The following is an 18,180-nucleotide window of genomic DNA, read 5'->3' on the forward strand; positions in this document are numbered from 1 at the left end:
AATGAGATTTATGGCGGTTATCTTAAATCAATTTATTATAAGTCATCAAGTGATTAAAAAATAATGTCCAATTATTAAAGGTCCCAATATTATTTTTTGAAACAAGCAAAATATGTTAAAAATCTGTACTTATAGATCTCATAGTAATTACATCACGCTAAATATACAATATTATGTATCTACGGCATAATTTAAAAAAAGCGTACGAAACAAAAAATAATATTATGAAACACCACTGGATTATTGAAACATCTATAGCAAAAATTAATGTTAGGAATGTCAATTTTTAAATACCTTTCTTGGCGTAACACGTTACATTTCCAGCCAGCTGGATTTCTTAAACGCTTCCTTGATTCTCCTGGTAGAGATTCCGTTACACTTACTAATGAAACATCCATTATTAATTAGTAAAAACAATCAAATAGACGAAGCAAAATCAAGGCTTTCTCACTGCACAGACGCGAACGGTTTGACGCGGTTGTATAGAGATTTTACCGTACGTTTGAAATCAGTATTTGAATGGCGGCGTCTGATTCGTCGGTTAAGAAGAGACAATTTAGCGACTCCATATTTTTTCAAAGAGCGCGCTTGGCGACTCACGTCAATATTCATTTTGATTTTTTGATGAAATTGGGAGGAATTTGAAACTCTCAACTGGAAAAGTCGATAGATCTATCGATAGAGCATCTAAGTACATTCAAAACTCATTTTATCGAAAAATCGCCAGGAGCCAGTTTAGCGACTCGGCGCCTCATATATAAAACGTATGAATAAACGTAAGTATAAAAAAAAACACACGGGTATACAACATAATATAAAATATAAATCATGGAATATTGACTTTTCAACTATATTACATATTATCTTTGTATGCAATTTAATGTTTATAAAATTTTAAAACCTCACGCAAAAAATGTTTTTTTCGCACTTTTACAAGCACGCAGCAGATTTTACAAAATAAATATTGTTTTTTTTATAAAACATAAAACGACAATCACTAACATAACACAATGCTCAATAAAACTGAAAAGTTTAATCTAGTAAAAATCCAAATTACACTCAAAAAAGAACAAAAGAAATTATTACAATATTTCAACCACTGTGGACTCAACTTTACGCGACCCATAAAACTTGTAATAATATGCGACACAATTAAAGCTATTATTTTCAATATTTTTAACGGCATTTTTAAGTGTTTCTAACATGACTAAAATAAAATTAGTGTCAGTGATTTATTTCTTTTCATAGGCGCACAATCAAAATGACGCGTTTTTACGTCACAAACATGGCTGCGTAATTTTTCGGTTCAACGGACTATGGACGATTTTATTCAAGTAAACACAGCTAAATTCAACAATCGATTCTATTTTTTAGTGTGGCACTTCGAACCTTATGTATCTAGGCATGATAACAGTTATACCAGCTATTTTTAATTGCCGTATTTATCATAATACAGCGAAGCGTAGCATTTAGAAAAATAGTACCGCAGACAGGTCCCCTTTCATATTGAAACTTACGCGGCGGCCGGGTTAACAATTTTTTTATTCGTCATAAGTGCCAATGCTCATAAGTCGAGATACAACTCACTACACTTTTTTGTATTGAATTTCTTCAAATGTTTCTCCACATTTACAATATTATTTATAAAAATATTATCAGGCGATACTGGCCAACGAGAAAGTCCCCCTTCTGGAGTCGAGCGGGCTGAGCGGAGGCGCCAGCAGCAGTAGTGGGGGAGGCGGTGCCAGCGGAGGTAGCGGGGGAGGTGGCCGATACGGAACGGCCACTGCGGGCGGTGCCAGAGCACGCGGGAAGGAAGCCGCGAGGAGAGTACCTGCCCGCCCGCTCTCCAGGGCACCCACCAGATACGACAGGTTAGCACTCCATTACTGTGCACATTGCTGTTGCATCTTCCACATTTGGACGTTCATATTTATTATTGATTCTGTAATATGCGCATGATGTTGAAGAAAACCTTATCTACTGGACAGCCTAAATATTATGTGAAAGTGATGTTGAAAAAAAAGACTGGTCCACTGTTTAAATTATCTGCAGGTTATTACTCATTGCAAGTCAATTTGTAGCAAGCTGCACGCTATAATTATTGTCAGCATCTGTTTCACAATTTTAGATTTACCGTGTTACGAAGGCCAGAAACAGAATCTCATATCCTAGACCCATCAGAACATTCAATAATAAAACTGACAACTTAAAAAACATTGTTTCAAATATCTGTCATTTGTAGCTCCCTTTCCAATTTCCTCCAAAGTTTCTTGGCGAATATGTTAATTGCGATCTGTGATTGTATATATTGAACTTAATGTTCAATTAAAATCCCGTCTATTGCAAACATAAACAGAACCATACCACAATATAAATTTGCGTGACGTGATATCAACCCGTTTCTGGCATCTCCCTCTTGTTATATCCAAACACATCCACATTACTAAATCCATCCATTATACTAAAAAATGGTTTTTTCATTCAGCTCAATTTTAATCAAAATGTTTCCTCCCTATACTGCTCATTGTGAAGAGTGCATGATACTCAATGGTGGTTACAAAAACTGTCCCACTAATACGTATACTGTTTCTAGAAGAGCCCTGAGTGCGGACGCTCGCCCGTATTCTCCCGGGACCGCAGCCGTCGCCCCGTCTCCTTCACCTTCACCTTCCTCCAGCAGAGACGTCCCTCCTTTGCCACCCTTACCCCCAGGGCCTCCGCCCAACCCTTCCGACCCTTCTTCTTCTGCCCCTCCTTCCGTCCCGGACGCGTCACAGCCTTCATCCTCGCAGCGCAACGACCACTTGACTCTGCACCAGAATCAACTCGGCGAGAGACTCTATCCTAAGGTGAGCGAAAGCTGAAATATGCGATGGTTTCATCTGCAGAATAATAAACTTTTTTGTCTGCTATTTTAGCCCCCAACACATTGGACGTACTGAACCAAAGAGACATTGAAATTGCATTTTTTTTTGTCCAAACTTGACTAACGATTGAAAGTATGTAACCTCAAATTACACTGGCAGACCATTACCTAATAGGCCCCCGTCATAAAATGTCATTTTGGATCGTTCGTTTACCTAACTGTCACTAATCTTCGATTGAGTCATAAGTGAAAAATAGGACTTTCAGTGGAACCTCTCATAATGAGCAAAACAAATTGTAAAAAAAAGGCTCCCTTGACGAGCGACATTTCGCGTAACGAGTGCTGTGGAAAGGGGGAGTTCCCTCTTCATGTCACTGACTTGTGCGCCGGGACATTCCATGCCAGTGCGTCAGTCTGTGTTTAGCACTCATTCCACTAGCATGTTAGTGTCATGGGAAAGCATGGGAAACTGTTGCATCATATATTGTGAAACATCACTCTAATTAGGCAGAGGCTATGCGCGCTACAAATTTATTCAATGATAATGCTGTGTCACATTTATATGAAATTTTGAAGCGTCGGCAAAAACAAAGTCTTTCTAGACTTCTTCAAAGACTTTCTAGTAAAAAAGAATTAGTTATTGTCATAAATTCATAAATAATAACTAATTTTCTTTGAATAAACGTTACAAATAAATAAAATTGAGTATTTTTTTCGGCATGAATCGCATTATCATATTTTACATTAATTTATAAGGGGAAAATCGTTTTGCTTAACGAGTGTTTCACATTACGAGTAATATTCTGGAAACGAATTATGCTCGTTATGAGAGGTTCCACTGTATTTTATTTTGACTATGACTCCATGAATGATCCAAAGTGACATTTGATGTTCGAGGGCGATTGGTTCAGACAATCAGCATCTCTTTGTCGAACTGGCCAGCTATCCTTGACCACAGGTAACCTCATTCTTGTGGCTGCTAGCAGTCAGTTCATTCTTGCAAATTATCATGTACCAAATGTGTCAAATAACTGTTTGCAGGTGCATGTAATCCACCCGACATTTGCGGGCAAAATTACTGGCATGCTGTTGGAACTGTCTCCCGCACAACTCCTGATGCTGCTGGCTTCCGAGGATGCGCTGCGTCAGAAGGTGCGCGAGGCCATGGACCTCATCGTCATGCACTCCTCCGATGCCATCTTAGGTCAGTAGTCCCGCTTTCATACATCCACGACATCATCGGTATATTAAATCATTCTCTTCCCATGTATGTTCGATGATAAATGAGTTTTGTCACAATGAAATTCGCCAGAAGGAAGCGGTATACTATTGAAAAACTGTGTTGATTCTCTTTTGACACCCCTTGTGGTGAATGAAATTTTCGAGGGTTGATCTTTATAATATTATTTTTTACCCATTGGAGACAATCACCAAACTGGTGGCGCCTATTTCAGCATGAAATGGTGAAAACCAAACACTTTTAATCATATTTTGAAGTTGAATTTACTAAATAATAAATGTAGCTATCGTTGTACATATGTTACCTATAAAGAGTCAAATATATTTTTTAAGAATCATTTGATTTATATAACCTAATTTTATTTAAATTTGTCAAAATAGTGACGAGTTCGGTAGAAGAGTAGAAATCATATTATAATGACTGCGATGAATGAATAATAAATGAGTTACCGTATTTACTGTACCGATTATAAACACATGTTTTTTTGGCATCTATCTTATAATCAATGGCGTCTTACAATCGCTGTAAAATTACGCTGTTGTGATGAATCATCATTGATTGGGTGAGGGGAGTCAGTTGGTCCGGCGCGGCTGAGCAAGTAGTCGAGTTACAGTAACAACTGCCACGTTTGAGTTTGAATAAAAATTTTGTCTCTAATTACCGTTTAAAATGTTGGCAAGAAGACTTCACTGTGATACTGCATTGAAAAGAAAAGTTATTGTCTATGCAGAAGCAGAAGAAGAAGAGTACAGAAAGAGAGGACGTAAATTTGTCATAAGTGAAGTGAATATTCGCCATTGGAGAATTGATTGTATACCAAATGCTTTAGGGACCTAAGAAAGGAACCTTTTTATTGTTATTGTGTGACTTTGTTATAATAAAGTTTACGTAATGTTTTATTTTTTATTATTGGTATTTAAAAATATAAGGGAGCGTCTTATAATCGAGGAAATACAGTATATCAATTTTAGTAATCAGTCTGCCTTTTTATGTGATCCTGCAAAATCAAACTTGTCTCCGATGGATTAAACTAGTATTATTTCTTCACATCCTCACAAAAGTACTCATTAAAAGTGATTCAACATTCAATTGCCACCTTTTGTCCGAATGCCACGGGGTTGTAAAACGACATATCTAGTCGCGGTCTATTGTAAGTATTGCTGGCAGAGAGGAGACAGAGTGTTGGCAATTGAATATTGACATGTTGCTTGTTTCTAGATCTAGACCTATTTATGCTTTCGGAGCGTGGTGCAGGTCCATCGAGCGGGAGCGGGCGGGGCAAGGAGGAGGTGGGGGCGTCGGCGGCGGGCAGCGGCTTGGCCCTCGTCCCTCTGCCACCCCCTGGCGAGGACACCGCGCCCCTCTTCTACGCCCCCGGAAAGATCGGCTACTACAGCCCGAGGCAGGGCCGTGCCACCCCAGAACGGGTTAACGCCTTTAGGAATGTCGGCAGGTGATTACAACAATCATCATCTCTATTCCCATCCATACTTTGCTCCATATATCAGTCATATCCAACATTTTGTATGTCAGTTATATTTGTAGCAAACTTCACGTTGTTATTGCAAGCATTTCAATGAAATTTTAGATTCACTCAAACAGTTAATTCCATAATTCATTAAATGTATATTATTACATAAAATGGCCATTTTGAACAGGAAACTTATATTTTATAACTGCCTGTGAAGGCAGACCATGTTGATTATTGGACATAACATTCAAAGAACCTTATTTAAATTTTTAGCGATTTCGAGTTACGTTATGCTACTGGACATAAAATAACATATTACGTGAAGTGACAAAGTGACATCAAAAACTTCAATAGCTAAAAGATGGTTCAATAACACTTTCATGACACTGGAATGTAAGTTTACTTGTGTTTGGTGTCTCCTGTAAAGTGGGGGCCGATGGATAGGTAGCCAAATACACTGAACCAACGTCATTTAGAAAATCATGTATGTCTTTTGTACATAATTATGAGTTATGGGGACTATGTTTCAATGCGCCAATGTACAACTATTAATTTTTCTATGACGACCAATTCAACCATACTAAAAACATTGCGACATTGCCATCGAGTGTTGTAATACTAAAAGACTCACTCTTGTTATAGTGCAGGGATGGCGAACATATGACCCGCGGGTCAGACACTGACCCACGCAGGCTTTTTAAATGACCCACGCGTTGATTTTTACAAACTTATTTTTTATATCATACTTAACCCTTTCCCGGCGACCGTATTCCAGTAGGATACGGCTAGTACGTAACACATGGGCGACCGTATAGCAGTCAGATACGCAAACCTTGACCTGTGGATAACGCAAGAAATATTTTTCATGCGGCATTGAGAATTTTATTAAAAAATAGCCCGATCCATCCGCCTACTTCCACCTATATAACTTTGTCAAAAATATGTTGTTTTAATTTCATAAACATCGATCTTTCGAACCCTCTCGATCTATTGAGATTCGCCGGTACGATTGCATCAGTTCAAATCTACGCGGTATTTTACAGCGCCTGCGCACTAGCTATACAAAATATTTTCATTCCAGTTGAGTGTGCGCCGAGTGATTTACCGTTGAATATTCACCGCGATCTTTACAACATCATGTTTGCGGGAATAAAAGCCAACCAAAAAACCGAAACGAAAACAATAATGTGTCGTCGAAATATTTATAAATATGTACTTGACTTTGTGTTCTGGATTATGTCATTTATTTTTATTACTCATGGTCATGTGTCACCCCAATTGTTTGAAAGTCATAAATCGAGCTCATTATTGAAAGTCGTAAATATGTCGTAAAGATACGTCCACACGGAATGAAAAAATATAATATATTATTATATTTTAGTTAGGACGATTGCGAGTTTTACCAATAAATTACGAATTACTATGAAGGAATATATGAGGCGCCGAGTCGCTAAACTGGCTCCTGGGGGTTTTTTGAGTTTTGAGTAAATCACGAAAAACTGTTATGGGCAGTGTGATAACTTTAAGTGTAATTTAAGTTATTTTCTAGTTTCCGGTTTATATGGAATAGTAAATTAAAACGTCAAATTCAATTTATATGCGCCAATATTCCAAATAAATGCATTTTAATTGTCCGGAGAGCACACTTGCATCACTCGCTGTCACAAGGAGCCAAATTTGTGACTCACACTTTGACGATACATGTCAATAGAGTCGAGTTTGGCACTTACTGGAATAAGGTCGGCCGAAATGACTGTTCAGTAGCGGGCCGTATTTATTTCAATTAATATAGATATTTTAGAATTTATTTTGCCAAACAAATATTTTCTAACCATACTTACATACTACATGGTAAATCCTTTTTTACATTGCATCTTTTTAGCATTTATAGCGGTAGGTATGTATGTATGTACATAGAAAAAAAGCATTTTTTCAGAATAAAGAATCGTGTTTATTAATGAGAAGTGAGCAAGAAATTACACAAGTATACCAAATATGTGAATAAGTGATGGTCCCAATAACACATACATAGAAAGCATAATAAAACACAATGTATTGTTTAATCGTTTCAACGGAATATACTTTACAGTATATTGACCACAGATAATAAATAATTATTAATTGCGGTGTTTTAGTCTATGTATGCTATTATACATCTTCCATAACTTCGTGATATTTAGTTCCGCCGATAAGTATACCCGACTCTGCGTCTTATTCCGGCAGTAATGTGGCTCACTACCTTTTAACTCCTTTATAAATGCAACAACACTTGCTCTTTTCCCTATAAAACTCGCATGTGCCTTATCCCCGCCTCTTCTCTCGGTGGGAAGTTTTCCCGCTCTATTTTGAAAGCGCTTCACAACACCTTGGATTCTACCTTTTTTAATGTTTAAAATACCCAAAAAGGTTTTTTGGCATACGGGAACCAAAGCACCAGTTTGACTTTTTCGGGCATAATATTTTATATTGAAAGATTTTTTTCTTTCAACCCCACTGTGTGACATCACTGAAACTCCTTCACAATACTTCACTATAAATGTATCTTGAGCAAGTTTCACTGCCTTTTCATAAAATGCAGTATGGAAATGTCTAATATCAGTTCCATTTAATGAACTGCACTTGAAGTTCCTAGTGTCATGATTACACTGAGGATACTCGGGCAATTTTTTTAGATGAATATCTGCAACAAATTATGAAAAATACAATAATCAATAACTTTGAAAATAAAAAGTAAAGATAGAGGTTAATAAAATATATATACAAAAGTATAAAATAATGACTATACTTAGATATTATGTAAATATATATATAATGAGATTTATGGCGGTTATCTTAAATCAATTTATTATACTTATGGATTAAAAATAATGTTCAATTATTAAAGGTCCCAATAATATTATTTTTTGACACAAGCAAAATATGTTAAAAATCTGTACTTAGAGATCTCATAATAACATCACGCTAAATATACAATATACGGCATAATTTAAAAAAAGCATACGAAACAAAAAATATTATTATGAAACACCACTGGATTATTGAAACATCTATAGCAAAAATTAATGTTAGGAATGTCAATTTTTAAATACTTATCTTGGCGTAACACGTTACATTTCCAGCCAGCTGGATTTCTTGAACGCTTCCTTGATTCTCCTGGTAGAGATTCCGTTACACTTACTAATGAAACATCCATTATTAATTAGTAAAAACAATCAAATAGACGAAGCAAAATCAAGACATTCTCACTGCACAGGCGCGAACGGTTTAACGCGGTTGTATAGAGATTTTACCGTACGTTTGAAATCAGTATTTGAATGGCGGCGTCTGATTGGTCGGTTAAGAAGAGACACTTTAGCAACTCCTTATTTTTTCAAAGAGCGCGCTTGGCGACTCACGTCAATATTCATTTTGATTTTTTGATGAATTTGGGAGGAATTTGAAACTCTCAACTGGAAAAGTCGATAGATCTATCGATAGAGCATCTAAGTACATTCAAAACTCATTTTATCGAAAAATCGCCAGGAGCCAGTTTAGCGACTCGGCGCCTCATATAAAACGTATAAATAAACGTAAGTATAAAAAAAAACACACGGGTATACAACATAATATAAAATATAAATCATGGAATATTGACTTTTCAACTATAGTACATATTATCTTTGCATGCAATTTAATGTTTATAAAATTTTAAAACCTCACGCAAAAATATGTTTTTATAGCACTTAGAAAAAATTACGCAGATTTTACAAAATAAATATTGTTTTTTTTATAAAACATAAAACGACAATCACCAACATAACACAATGCTCAATAAAACTGAAAAGTTTAATCTAGTAAAAATCCAAATTACACTCAAAAAAGAACAAAAGAAATTATTACAATATTTCAACCACTGTGGGCAAATTTCATGGGCGCACAATCAAAGAGACGCGTGTCTACGTCATCAAACATGGCTTCGTAAGTTTTCGGTTCAAGGAACTATGGATGATTTTATTGAAGTAAACACAGCTAAATTCAACAATCGATTCTATTTTTTAGTGTGGCACTTCGAACCTTATGTATCTAGGCATGATAACAGTTATACCAGCTATTTTTAATTAGTAGTATAATACAGCGAAGCATAGCATTTAGAAAAACCGTACCTCAGACAGGGCCCCTTTCATATTGAAACTTACGCGGCGGCCGGGTTAATAGAGAGAACAGACAATCAGAAATATTAAAAACAAAGTATAATATATATTATCTAATGTCGAATTTATAAAAAATATTTCCATGTGGACATTGGCTACCTAATTCTCTATCGTATCACTAGACTTGTGTATGAGGTACATGGTCGTAAAATGTCGTGTTTCGTTCTTTTGTCGCGAAGCTTGTATGACTCATGGCAGTTAGTCATAAACTTGACGTGCATACATATTCGTTGCATCGTAGAACGGGGGATGTACCAGTGCTGAACTAAATGGCAGCCTTGTCGTATGCATCTGGAAGTGTTTAATAATTCAACCTTGTTATTATTTTTTTATTATTAAAGTTTCTCATCTACATAATTATGTATGTAGATAAATTAAATAATATAAATTTCTTCTCAAATTATTGTTTTCTAAATATAAATATTTTTAGTTGTAGCCTTGTATTATGTCAGCGGTTAAAAAAGTAAAAACAAATAATACAAGTACCAGACCATATCAAAAAAAATGGTTTGATAAATATGGTGTAATTGAAAAGAATAAAATGACTGTGTTTATTACCATATAAACAATTTTATCAAAATTCAGGACCGGATTCGTCTGATTAAATGAACATTCTTAAATAAATCAATTACAGTAAAACCTCGTTAGTAAGAACACTGATAATTCGAAATTTTCCCGAAAGTCCCTTGAACATTATTTTCATATAAAACCATACCTTTAATTCAATTTTCGTAATTCGAAATGATTTCGGAGTCCTGGCATATAAAAATATTCAATAAATCGTAATAAAGTTCACTATTTAATCATTGAAAATTGTGACTGACTTTTCTTAAAACATCAAAAATTACTTATTTTATGAAAGTAATGAAAATAATCCAGACATTTTATGAATATTTAACATGTGCCACCTGCCAGGAATTGTCATGAGCAGATTTACAAATGTACGATCAGATTACTTGACAATTTTTACATAAGTGTGCAAACAGGACAAGCAGGGTAAAACCTACGTAGTTGTATGTAACAAAATCATTTGATTGCCAAGTTACTTGTTATATTAAGTACTTTTATTTTATGTACGAGGGTGGGTCAATAAGTCCTTAGAAAAGCCGACAGGTGGCGCGACTAGTACTGTAAGCGGTTTGTTTTCATGCAGCGGCACTACCGATTCAGTATGCTGCGAAGTTTCAATCAGATTGGTCGGGTTGTGTTTCTCGTACATTTAAAAAAAAAATTTGCTTGTTTACAAAAATGGAGAAAATTGAGTTTAGAGCTGTAATTAAACATTTTAATATAAAAGGGTTAACAGCAAAGGAAATAAAAAATGAGTTGGATTTAGTTCACGGCATATCTGCTCCTTCACTTGCAACTATTTATAACTGGTTAAATGAATTTAAACGTGGTCGTACATCAACAAAGGATGAACCACGCTCAGGACGTCCTGTAGAGGTGACTACACCAGAAATGATCAATAAAATCCACGATATGGTGTTAAGTGACCGAAGATTAAAGTTGAGTGAGATAATTGAAGTTACAGGGATCTCAAAAGGTAGCGTCATTTCTATTTTACATGACAAATTGGGCATGAAAAAAATTTCTGCAAGATGGGTGCCGCGTTTGCTCACAGTCGACAATAAACGCAATAGGGTGGTGGCCTCTAAAGCCCTGTTGTCGCTCATGCAACGCAATCCGGATGAATTTTTTCGTCGCTTTGTGACTGTAGATGAAACATGGATACACCACTATACTCCCGAGACGAAAGAACAGTCAAAGCAGTGGATTGCGAAAGGCGAACCATGTCCAAAGAAGGCGAAAACCGTAAAATCAGCTGGTAAGGTTATGGCTACTGTATTTTGGGATGCACGTGGAATTATTTTCGTTGACTATTTGGAAAAAGGAAAAACAATAACAGGGGATTATTATGCATCTTTATTGGACCAGCTAAAAAACAAAATTGAAGAAAAACGGCCTCATTTAAACAGGAAAAAAATCCTCTTTCATCAGGACAATGCCCGTGTTCACACATGTTTACGATCAATGGCTAAAATTGAAGAATTGAAGTTCGAATTGGTCGACCACCCACCTTATTCGCCAGATTTAGCCCCCAGTGACTTTTTCCTTTTCCCAAACTTAAAAAAATGGCTAAGTGGACAACGTTTTTTTTCAAATGAAGAAGTCATCGATCGGACAAATGCTTATTTTGAGGACCTTCCGAAAACTTATTTTTCTGACGGTTTAAAAAAAATTGAGAAACGTCTAACCAAGTGTATTGAGCTCCAAGGAGATTATGTTGAGAAATAAAAAAAAATACAAAAATAAAAACTGTTTTAATGCTTTTTTCTAAGGAATTATTGACCCACCCTCGTATGACGCTTATTTCGTTAAGTTTATTTAAAAGGCATTTTCATATGTTAGATAGATTTGTTTTTCAAATTGCCCGTTCATTGCGGAATTATGCTTATCGCGACTTAATGTTTAAATGTCATTCCCGCAATTATGTTTTCTGTCTGTAAACTATCGAACCTCACGCAAATGTGGTATGTTTAAAGCCACACACATTACTGTACAAATTATATCGATGTCCCCCCAAATTCAAATGACAGAATTAGCATTGGTCCATCTCTGACCGTTTAAGTTGTGTGTTCCAGAGTTATCGGTCTGTGCTTGCTGCAGAACGAGCTGTGCCCCATGTTTTTAAATCGCCACGTACTGAAATTGTTGCTGGGGCGGACGGTGCGCTTCCACGACATGGCCTTCTTCGATCCCGTGGTCTACGAGAGCCTTCGGCAGCTGGTGCTAGACGCTGAGGGTAGGGACTCGCAGGCTCTTTTCACCGCACTCGATCTCAACTTCAGGTAATAATATTAATACACTAGGACCAAGTTGGATATATGTTATTATTCATTAGAGAATCCTATCTCGGAAATATATTATAATGTTATCATGGCAATAGTAACAAAAAAACATTTTCTTAACTGGATAGCTGCCAATGACGTCTTAAGACGCGAACTTTTCAGTGAACGGAACGCCGCTCATACATAAATGACGTCTTTGGACGTCCCGCTTTAAACGGGATTTCAGGATTTTACTAATGTAAATCAATTATTTTACAAATATGTTGAACACACAACAAAATATATTGGGAATATCGTCGCATACTCAGAATTGAAACAGAATTCGTTTTTACCACTTGAAACATAAATTGATCTAAATGTTTTATTTTTGCCATATTATTCGCGGCATGCAAGGTATTAGATATTATATAAGACATTAGATAAAAAAGGATCCAGCAAGGCATCAATCCATGCAACAGCCTCCGGTCTAGCCTTGTGTATGGCTGAAACTCATTCGGGAAAGGTTTACATGTTACATGACTTGAGATTCAGACCACAGAACATGAGACAATGCCTGACTATGAAAAAAAAAATAAGGTTCATAAATTTTGATACAAAAATATTTGGGTGAAGCCGATATCTAGGAGAAAAATATGCGGTTGCCGTTTTCATTTCTTAGACACAGAACCCTAAACTAATATATTTGTATGTAATGTTCCAGTTTGGAAGTGTGCAGCGAAGAGGGTGGAGGCTGTATTGAGCTGGTGACCAACGGGCGCGACCTGGAAGTCACCGCCGCTAATGTTTACGATTATGTTAGGAAATATGCTTACTATCGCATGGTGCGGTCGCAAGAAAAGGCCCTTGACGTGAGTATTACTAATATAATGGAAATCTAACTAAATTATTTTATAAAACGTATTGAAAATTAATATTGAATAACACCTGAGTGACAATTATCAAGGTGAATGTCAATACCTCTATGGTCAATTCATATGACAGTGAATACTTTCTCACATATCGTCGGTGTTTTGTAAAAAGGGTGAATTAACCAAAATGCTACTTTACAGGAGGAGGATTTTTAACTTTTGACATTTATTTGTTTTTTACCTGTAGATGATTATAAATATCTAACAAGTTTATAATAAAGCTTAGAAAGAATACTGTCATTATAATAGGTATTATGATATAATATTTTAAAAGGCCTAATATGTCACATTTTCTTTTTATTTCGTAATTTTAATTAATTTAATTTTAGTCGATTATCGTTTTAGAGTACTTTCCTGTGGAGATAAAAATTCGCCGTTTTTACACAACAAAGCTAGTGGGGTGGGGTACATATTGTATTTTCATTAAAATCTCGATTTCGCCAAAATGGTTGATTCGCCCTTTTTACAAAACACCGACGATATCCAGAGTGGCATAGTTACTTTACATATATTATCTATGATAGCTACCTCATCGCAAGAGTATGCAAAGAATTGGGATCCATCCGGGCAAGGTACCCTAAATCTCACATCGATGGTTTATGAATGCTTTATTTTATAATATTATACCGTTCACAAAAGATGTACAGTAGAACCTCGTTAATAAGAACACAGATAATTCGAAATTTGTCGTAATTTGAAATTATCGCGAAATATAAGTCCCTTGAACATTATTTTCATATAAAACCTTACCTTTAATTTGAAATTCGACATTATTTCAGAGCAGAAAATAATACCGGCAAAATCTAATCTAAGTCTAATACAAACAAAAATTCATAGCATGGTGTCTCTTTACCCTTACAACACACAATTCAATCTTATTTCTACCAGCAGTATAAAATAAATTCACTCATTGTTTGAACATTTGCAGGCGATGCGTCAAGGCGTGCTAGACGTTTTACCGGAAGGTGCCCTGGACGGACTGACAGCGGAAGACCTCCGTCTCCTGCTAAACGGAGTGGGCGACATTAATGTGTCGGTGCTAATCTCGTACACGTCATTCATCGACGAGTCGGGTCAGCCCGGAGACAGACTGGCGCGCTTCAAGCGGTGGCTGTGGGCCATTGTCGACAAGATGACGCATCTCGAAAGACAGGATTTGGTAAGACCTTTTTATATTATTCACCTGAACTTTCACAGTAAATAATTAAGTACATATAAATTAATATGTACTCTCTTATGCTAGTCTTCTGAAGTCCAATTGTGTAATTACGTCTTGCAGTTATTTAACTTTTTTTGTCATCGGTTTATCCCGTTTCTGTCTTTGCAGGATATTCCCAGAGGGTGTACATAATAAGCATTCTATAAAATATTGCCACAGTTTCATTCTCAATGATCTAACCGTTGAATTCTAACGTCTTGTTTGTTGGTATGGGTTACATGATGTTGACAAAATAAAATTTGCAGGTTTACTTCTGGACGGGCTCTCCCGCCCTGCCGGCGTCTGAGGAGGGTTTCCAGCCGATGCCGTCGGTGACGATCCGGCCAGCGGACGACGCGCACCTCCCCACGGCCAATACGTGCATCTCCCGCCTTTATGTGCCCCTCTACAGCAGCCGGGCCGTGCTGCGCCACAAGCTTCTGCTCGCCATCAAGACCAAGAACTTTGGATTCGTTTAATCGATACCGCCCGACTCAAGGTCACCTACAATGTTGTCATTCTATTTCGGAATCTTATTGTATTACGTTTTTGAAATTTTGAAGCATAAAGCGTGTAGTTGCATTTTAAAAACATTATTCTGTAGTTGGTAACAGATGAACAAAACAAATAAAAATAGCACTGTTGTCATTCGAATTACACGCCGGAAGAATAGTTATCAATGAAATTATGCATGTAATAATGGGAAACATTTTACAAAGCATGAAAAAGATTTATTCAAAGACACTGGCCATTTGGTCACTTGGAGAACTTCGACTTCCGCTCGACATCTGCATCGTACATCTGGTCGATAGCATTAATTTTGAATTATCAAGTTTTTTCTCCTTCCTGAACAATTTGCCCAAATGGAGTTTGCAGTTAGCAGATTAAGCAGTCGATATGATAATTTAGATTTGCGTGGCATTTTCCTTGGCAGTGGTAATAAAAATAATACGGTTAGGTACCAACTTTATAGGGTGACTTTAGTAATCGTTTTTGTAAATTTACATACCCGTTTATAAATTATAGATGCTCGCATAAAGTTCTCAATAATTGACAATAATTTAGATATTTTTTCATACATCCTTGGATGGGCTTTCCACTTAGTACTTAAATCTTCTTCGACCATGTCCACCCCTTAATTGGATGCATATGCACACCACACACCAGCATCCCGTAAGTCCACAATATACAGTCTGTGGATGGTATTTATCAGCTTTCCAAGATGCCATAATCTGGTTGACTTCAAGAATAGGCAAACCAGGTTAAAATTCTCTTGAGGCATCCGTAGTACGTAATTGAGCCGGGCCCCATGTCGCCTCTTCACTCTAAGCATAAGAGGCTGTGTGGTGCTGTCTCCTATCTCCTTGTTGCTCCTAAAATTATACCGAAACAAACATCTTTTAATCATTCTGTTAACCGGTTTTATGTCTTCAGCGAGTTTTCTCTCTGAGGCCGTGATCGACAGGCCGCACATACAAGTTTTGCGTGTTATTTTTTCGACTTTTATTACTAGCCACTGTTGATTGACTTGCATAATCTGAATAATTAAACACACAGTGACACCAGTTTCAATATTTATGAAATACTAAGCCACAAATTATCATTATTACAGCGAATGTAGTAAATAGCTTCACTCTACACTCAACGTGTGTCGTTAAAAATCTGCAGCCTGTCAGATACTGTCATAATAATACAGTAAAACCTCGTTAATAAGAACACGGATAATTCGAAATTCGCCGTAATTCGAAATTTTCGCAAAAAAAAAATACTCTTGAACATTATTTTCATATAAAACCATACCTTTAATTCGAATTTCGTAATTCATAATGTTTTAAGAGTCCTGGCATACAAAAGTATTCAATAAATCGTAATAAAATACATTATTTCATGAGCCAGTCATTTAAAATTGTGACAAATTTTTTTTAAAACATAAATTACTTATTTTAAGAAGGTAATATAAATAATCCTGACATTTTATGACCCATTAACACACACGGAATCGGAAATTTCGTAGGCACATCTATGATCGTAAACGAAATTAATGAAAATGAAAAAATTTTTTTTTTTTCAAAATTTTCCCCCATACATTTCATAATTCGAATTTTTTTTCGATTTTCGGTCCCATGGAATTCGTATTAACGAGGTTTTACTGTATCATGATATATATATAGGTATAATATAGGTGGCAATCTGATGGTGCTGCTTTACGGTAGCATACATAAATGATTGGATTCAAATTTGTTTTTATTATTTCTCTTTCAGATAGATGATGCAACAGTTGGTACAACCATTCTCTTCGAAGAGCTGCGTCGAATTCGAAACGCGAGCCCCAACGAAACGTTTACTATATCAATAATAATCAACCCTGGCTTTGAAATTTTTTGATACTTTGATAGACCAAAATAATTTTAAACTAGTGAGAAAATCGACCGACTCTTAAAACACTACTGTACATTTTTTTATTTACACCCCAACGAAGGACGCTTCAAAATGAGTGACTAAAAATGAATAATCGACAGTTGTGCGCTTAAATACAATCTGTGAACAACGTCAAACGCATTGTGAAACCCTAACACTTATGTTTATTTATATTTATAAGTGCAGCCCTAGCTGAGATAATGTTATTTTATTCTTTAGTTTGGCAAAGTGTTATTATAACATATTATGTTTTTGATTTATTGCACACTGTAATTGATTGTAATATTATTATTTATAATATAAATAGCGCGAATTGGAAATTTGGCAACACTGGTTTAATATTTCCATATATTATGCATCTGTACAGCAAGTCTTTGGGAATATACCACAAATAAATTTCAATGGATTAGGACTATTTTTTTTGTACACGATAAAAAATATCTTATGGCATTACCTCCGTTATGCTTTATCTATTGAATTTTAATCGTGACGTAGAAACCAAACTTTTGCTGTCAATACCAAATTAATTGTTCTCTGTGTATTCATATTTTATATAATGTTATAATACATTTGATGTTTGGATATTATTAATACATATTTAGACAATCGCATAATTCTTTTTTTTATATTATAATTTCTATAATATATTTTTTTGTATATAAATTTAGATGAAATTTTTTTATTGTGTTTTTTTTTTTAAATAGATTTTTCATTGTATTGCAATAGAAAATGTTTGATTAAACTTTAATACATGCAATCAACAATTGAAATAATGTCTATTGGTTTGCGGTGAATATTAAAATGTATTTATTTTTAGGAATGATGTTTCGAATTTGAGAGTTGACGCGTCCGAAATGGATGTCGTAAGAAATTGTCGGTGTGTAAAAATCTGACTGATAGACTAGTTATAAATTACGAAGGTTGTTGATTTGTGCGCCTAATTTATTGGTTCTATGTAATGATAAATGGACTTGGGAGGGTAGCGTAAGTCGTTTAAATATTAACACAGCCTCTTGTAGCATATCGGTTGTGCC

The 18,180-nt window shown here is 35.7% G+C and overlaps 1 protein-coding gene across 9 annotated transcripts in view; it reads left to right on the forward strand.

Annotated features, from left to right (window-relative positions):
- Nucleotides 1-17,454, forward strand: part of hyd (E3 ubiquitin-protein ligase hyd) — an 89,271-nt gene extending 71,817 nt beyond the window's left edge. For 6 of the 9 annotated variants that reach the window (XM_085951522.1, XM_085951516.1, XM_085951524.1 and 3 more), the window contains 9 exons: nucleotides 1,660-1,874; nucleotides 2,597-2,852; nucleotides 3,911-4,073; nucleotides 5,328-5,562; nucleotides 12,416-12,622; nucleotides 13,323-13,470; nucleotides 14,459-14,689; nucleotides 14,995-15,227; nucleotides 16,991-17,454. In XM_085951522.1, coding sequence (XP_085807648.1) covers nucleotides 1,660-1,874; nucleotides 2,597-2,852; nucleotides 3,911-4,073; nucleotides 5,328-5,562; nucleotides 12,416-12,622; nucleotides 13,323-13,470; nucleotides 14,459-14,689; nucleotides 14,995-15,207 — 1,668 coding nt within the window. In that variant the 3' untranslated portion in view covers nucleotides 15,208-15,227; nucleotides 16,991-17,454. The remainder of the gene's footprint in view (nucleotides 1-1,659; nucleotides 1,875-2,596; nucleotides 2,853-3,910; nucleotides 4,074-5,327; nucleotides 5,563-12,415; nucleotides 12,623-13,322; nucleotides 13,471-14,458; nucleotides 14,690-14,994; nucleotides 15,228-16,990) is intronic. The other 3 variants (XM_085951521.1, XM_085951518.1, XM_085951517.1) reach the window with 3 other exon arrangements.
- The last annotated feature ends 726 nt before the right edge of the window (nucleotides 17,455-18,180 follow it).

The sequence above is a fragment of the Rhyacophila brunnea genome, unplaced genomic scaffold (assembly GCF_057557595.1).
Source record: "Rhyacophila brunnea isolate RB1 unplaced genomic scaffold, BYU_Rbru_1.0 scaffold_24, whole genome shotgun sequence".
Lineage (NCBI taxonomy): Eukaryota > Metazoa > Arthropoda > Insecta > Trichoptera > Rhyacophilidae > Rhyacophila > Rhyacophila brunnea.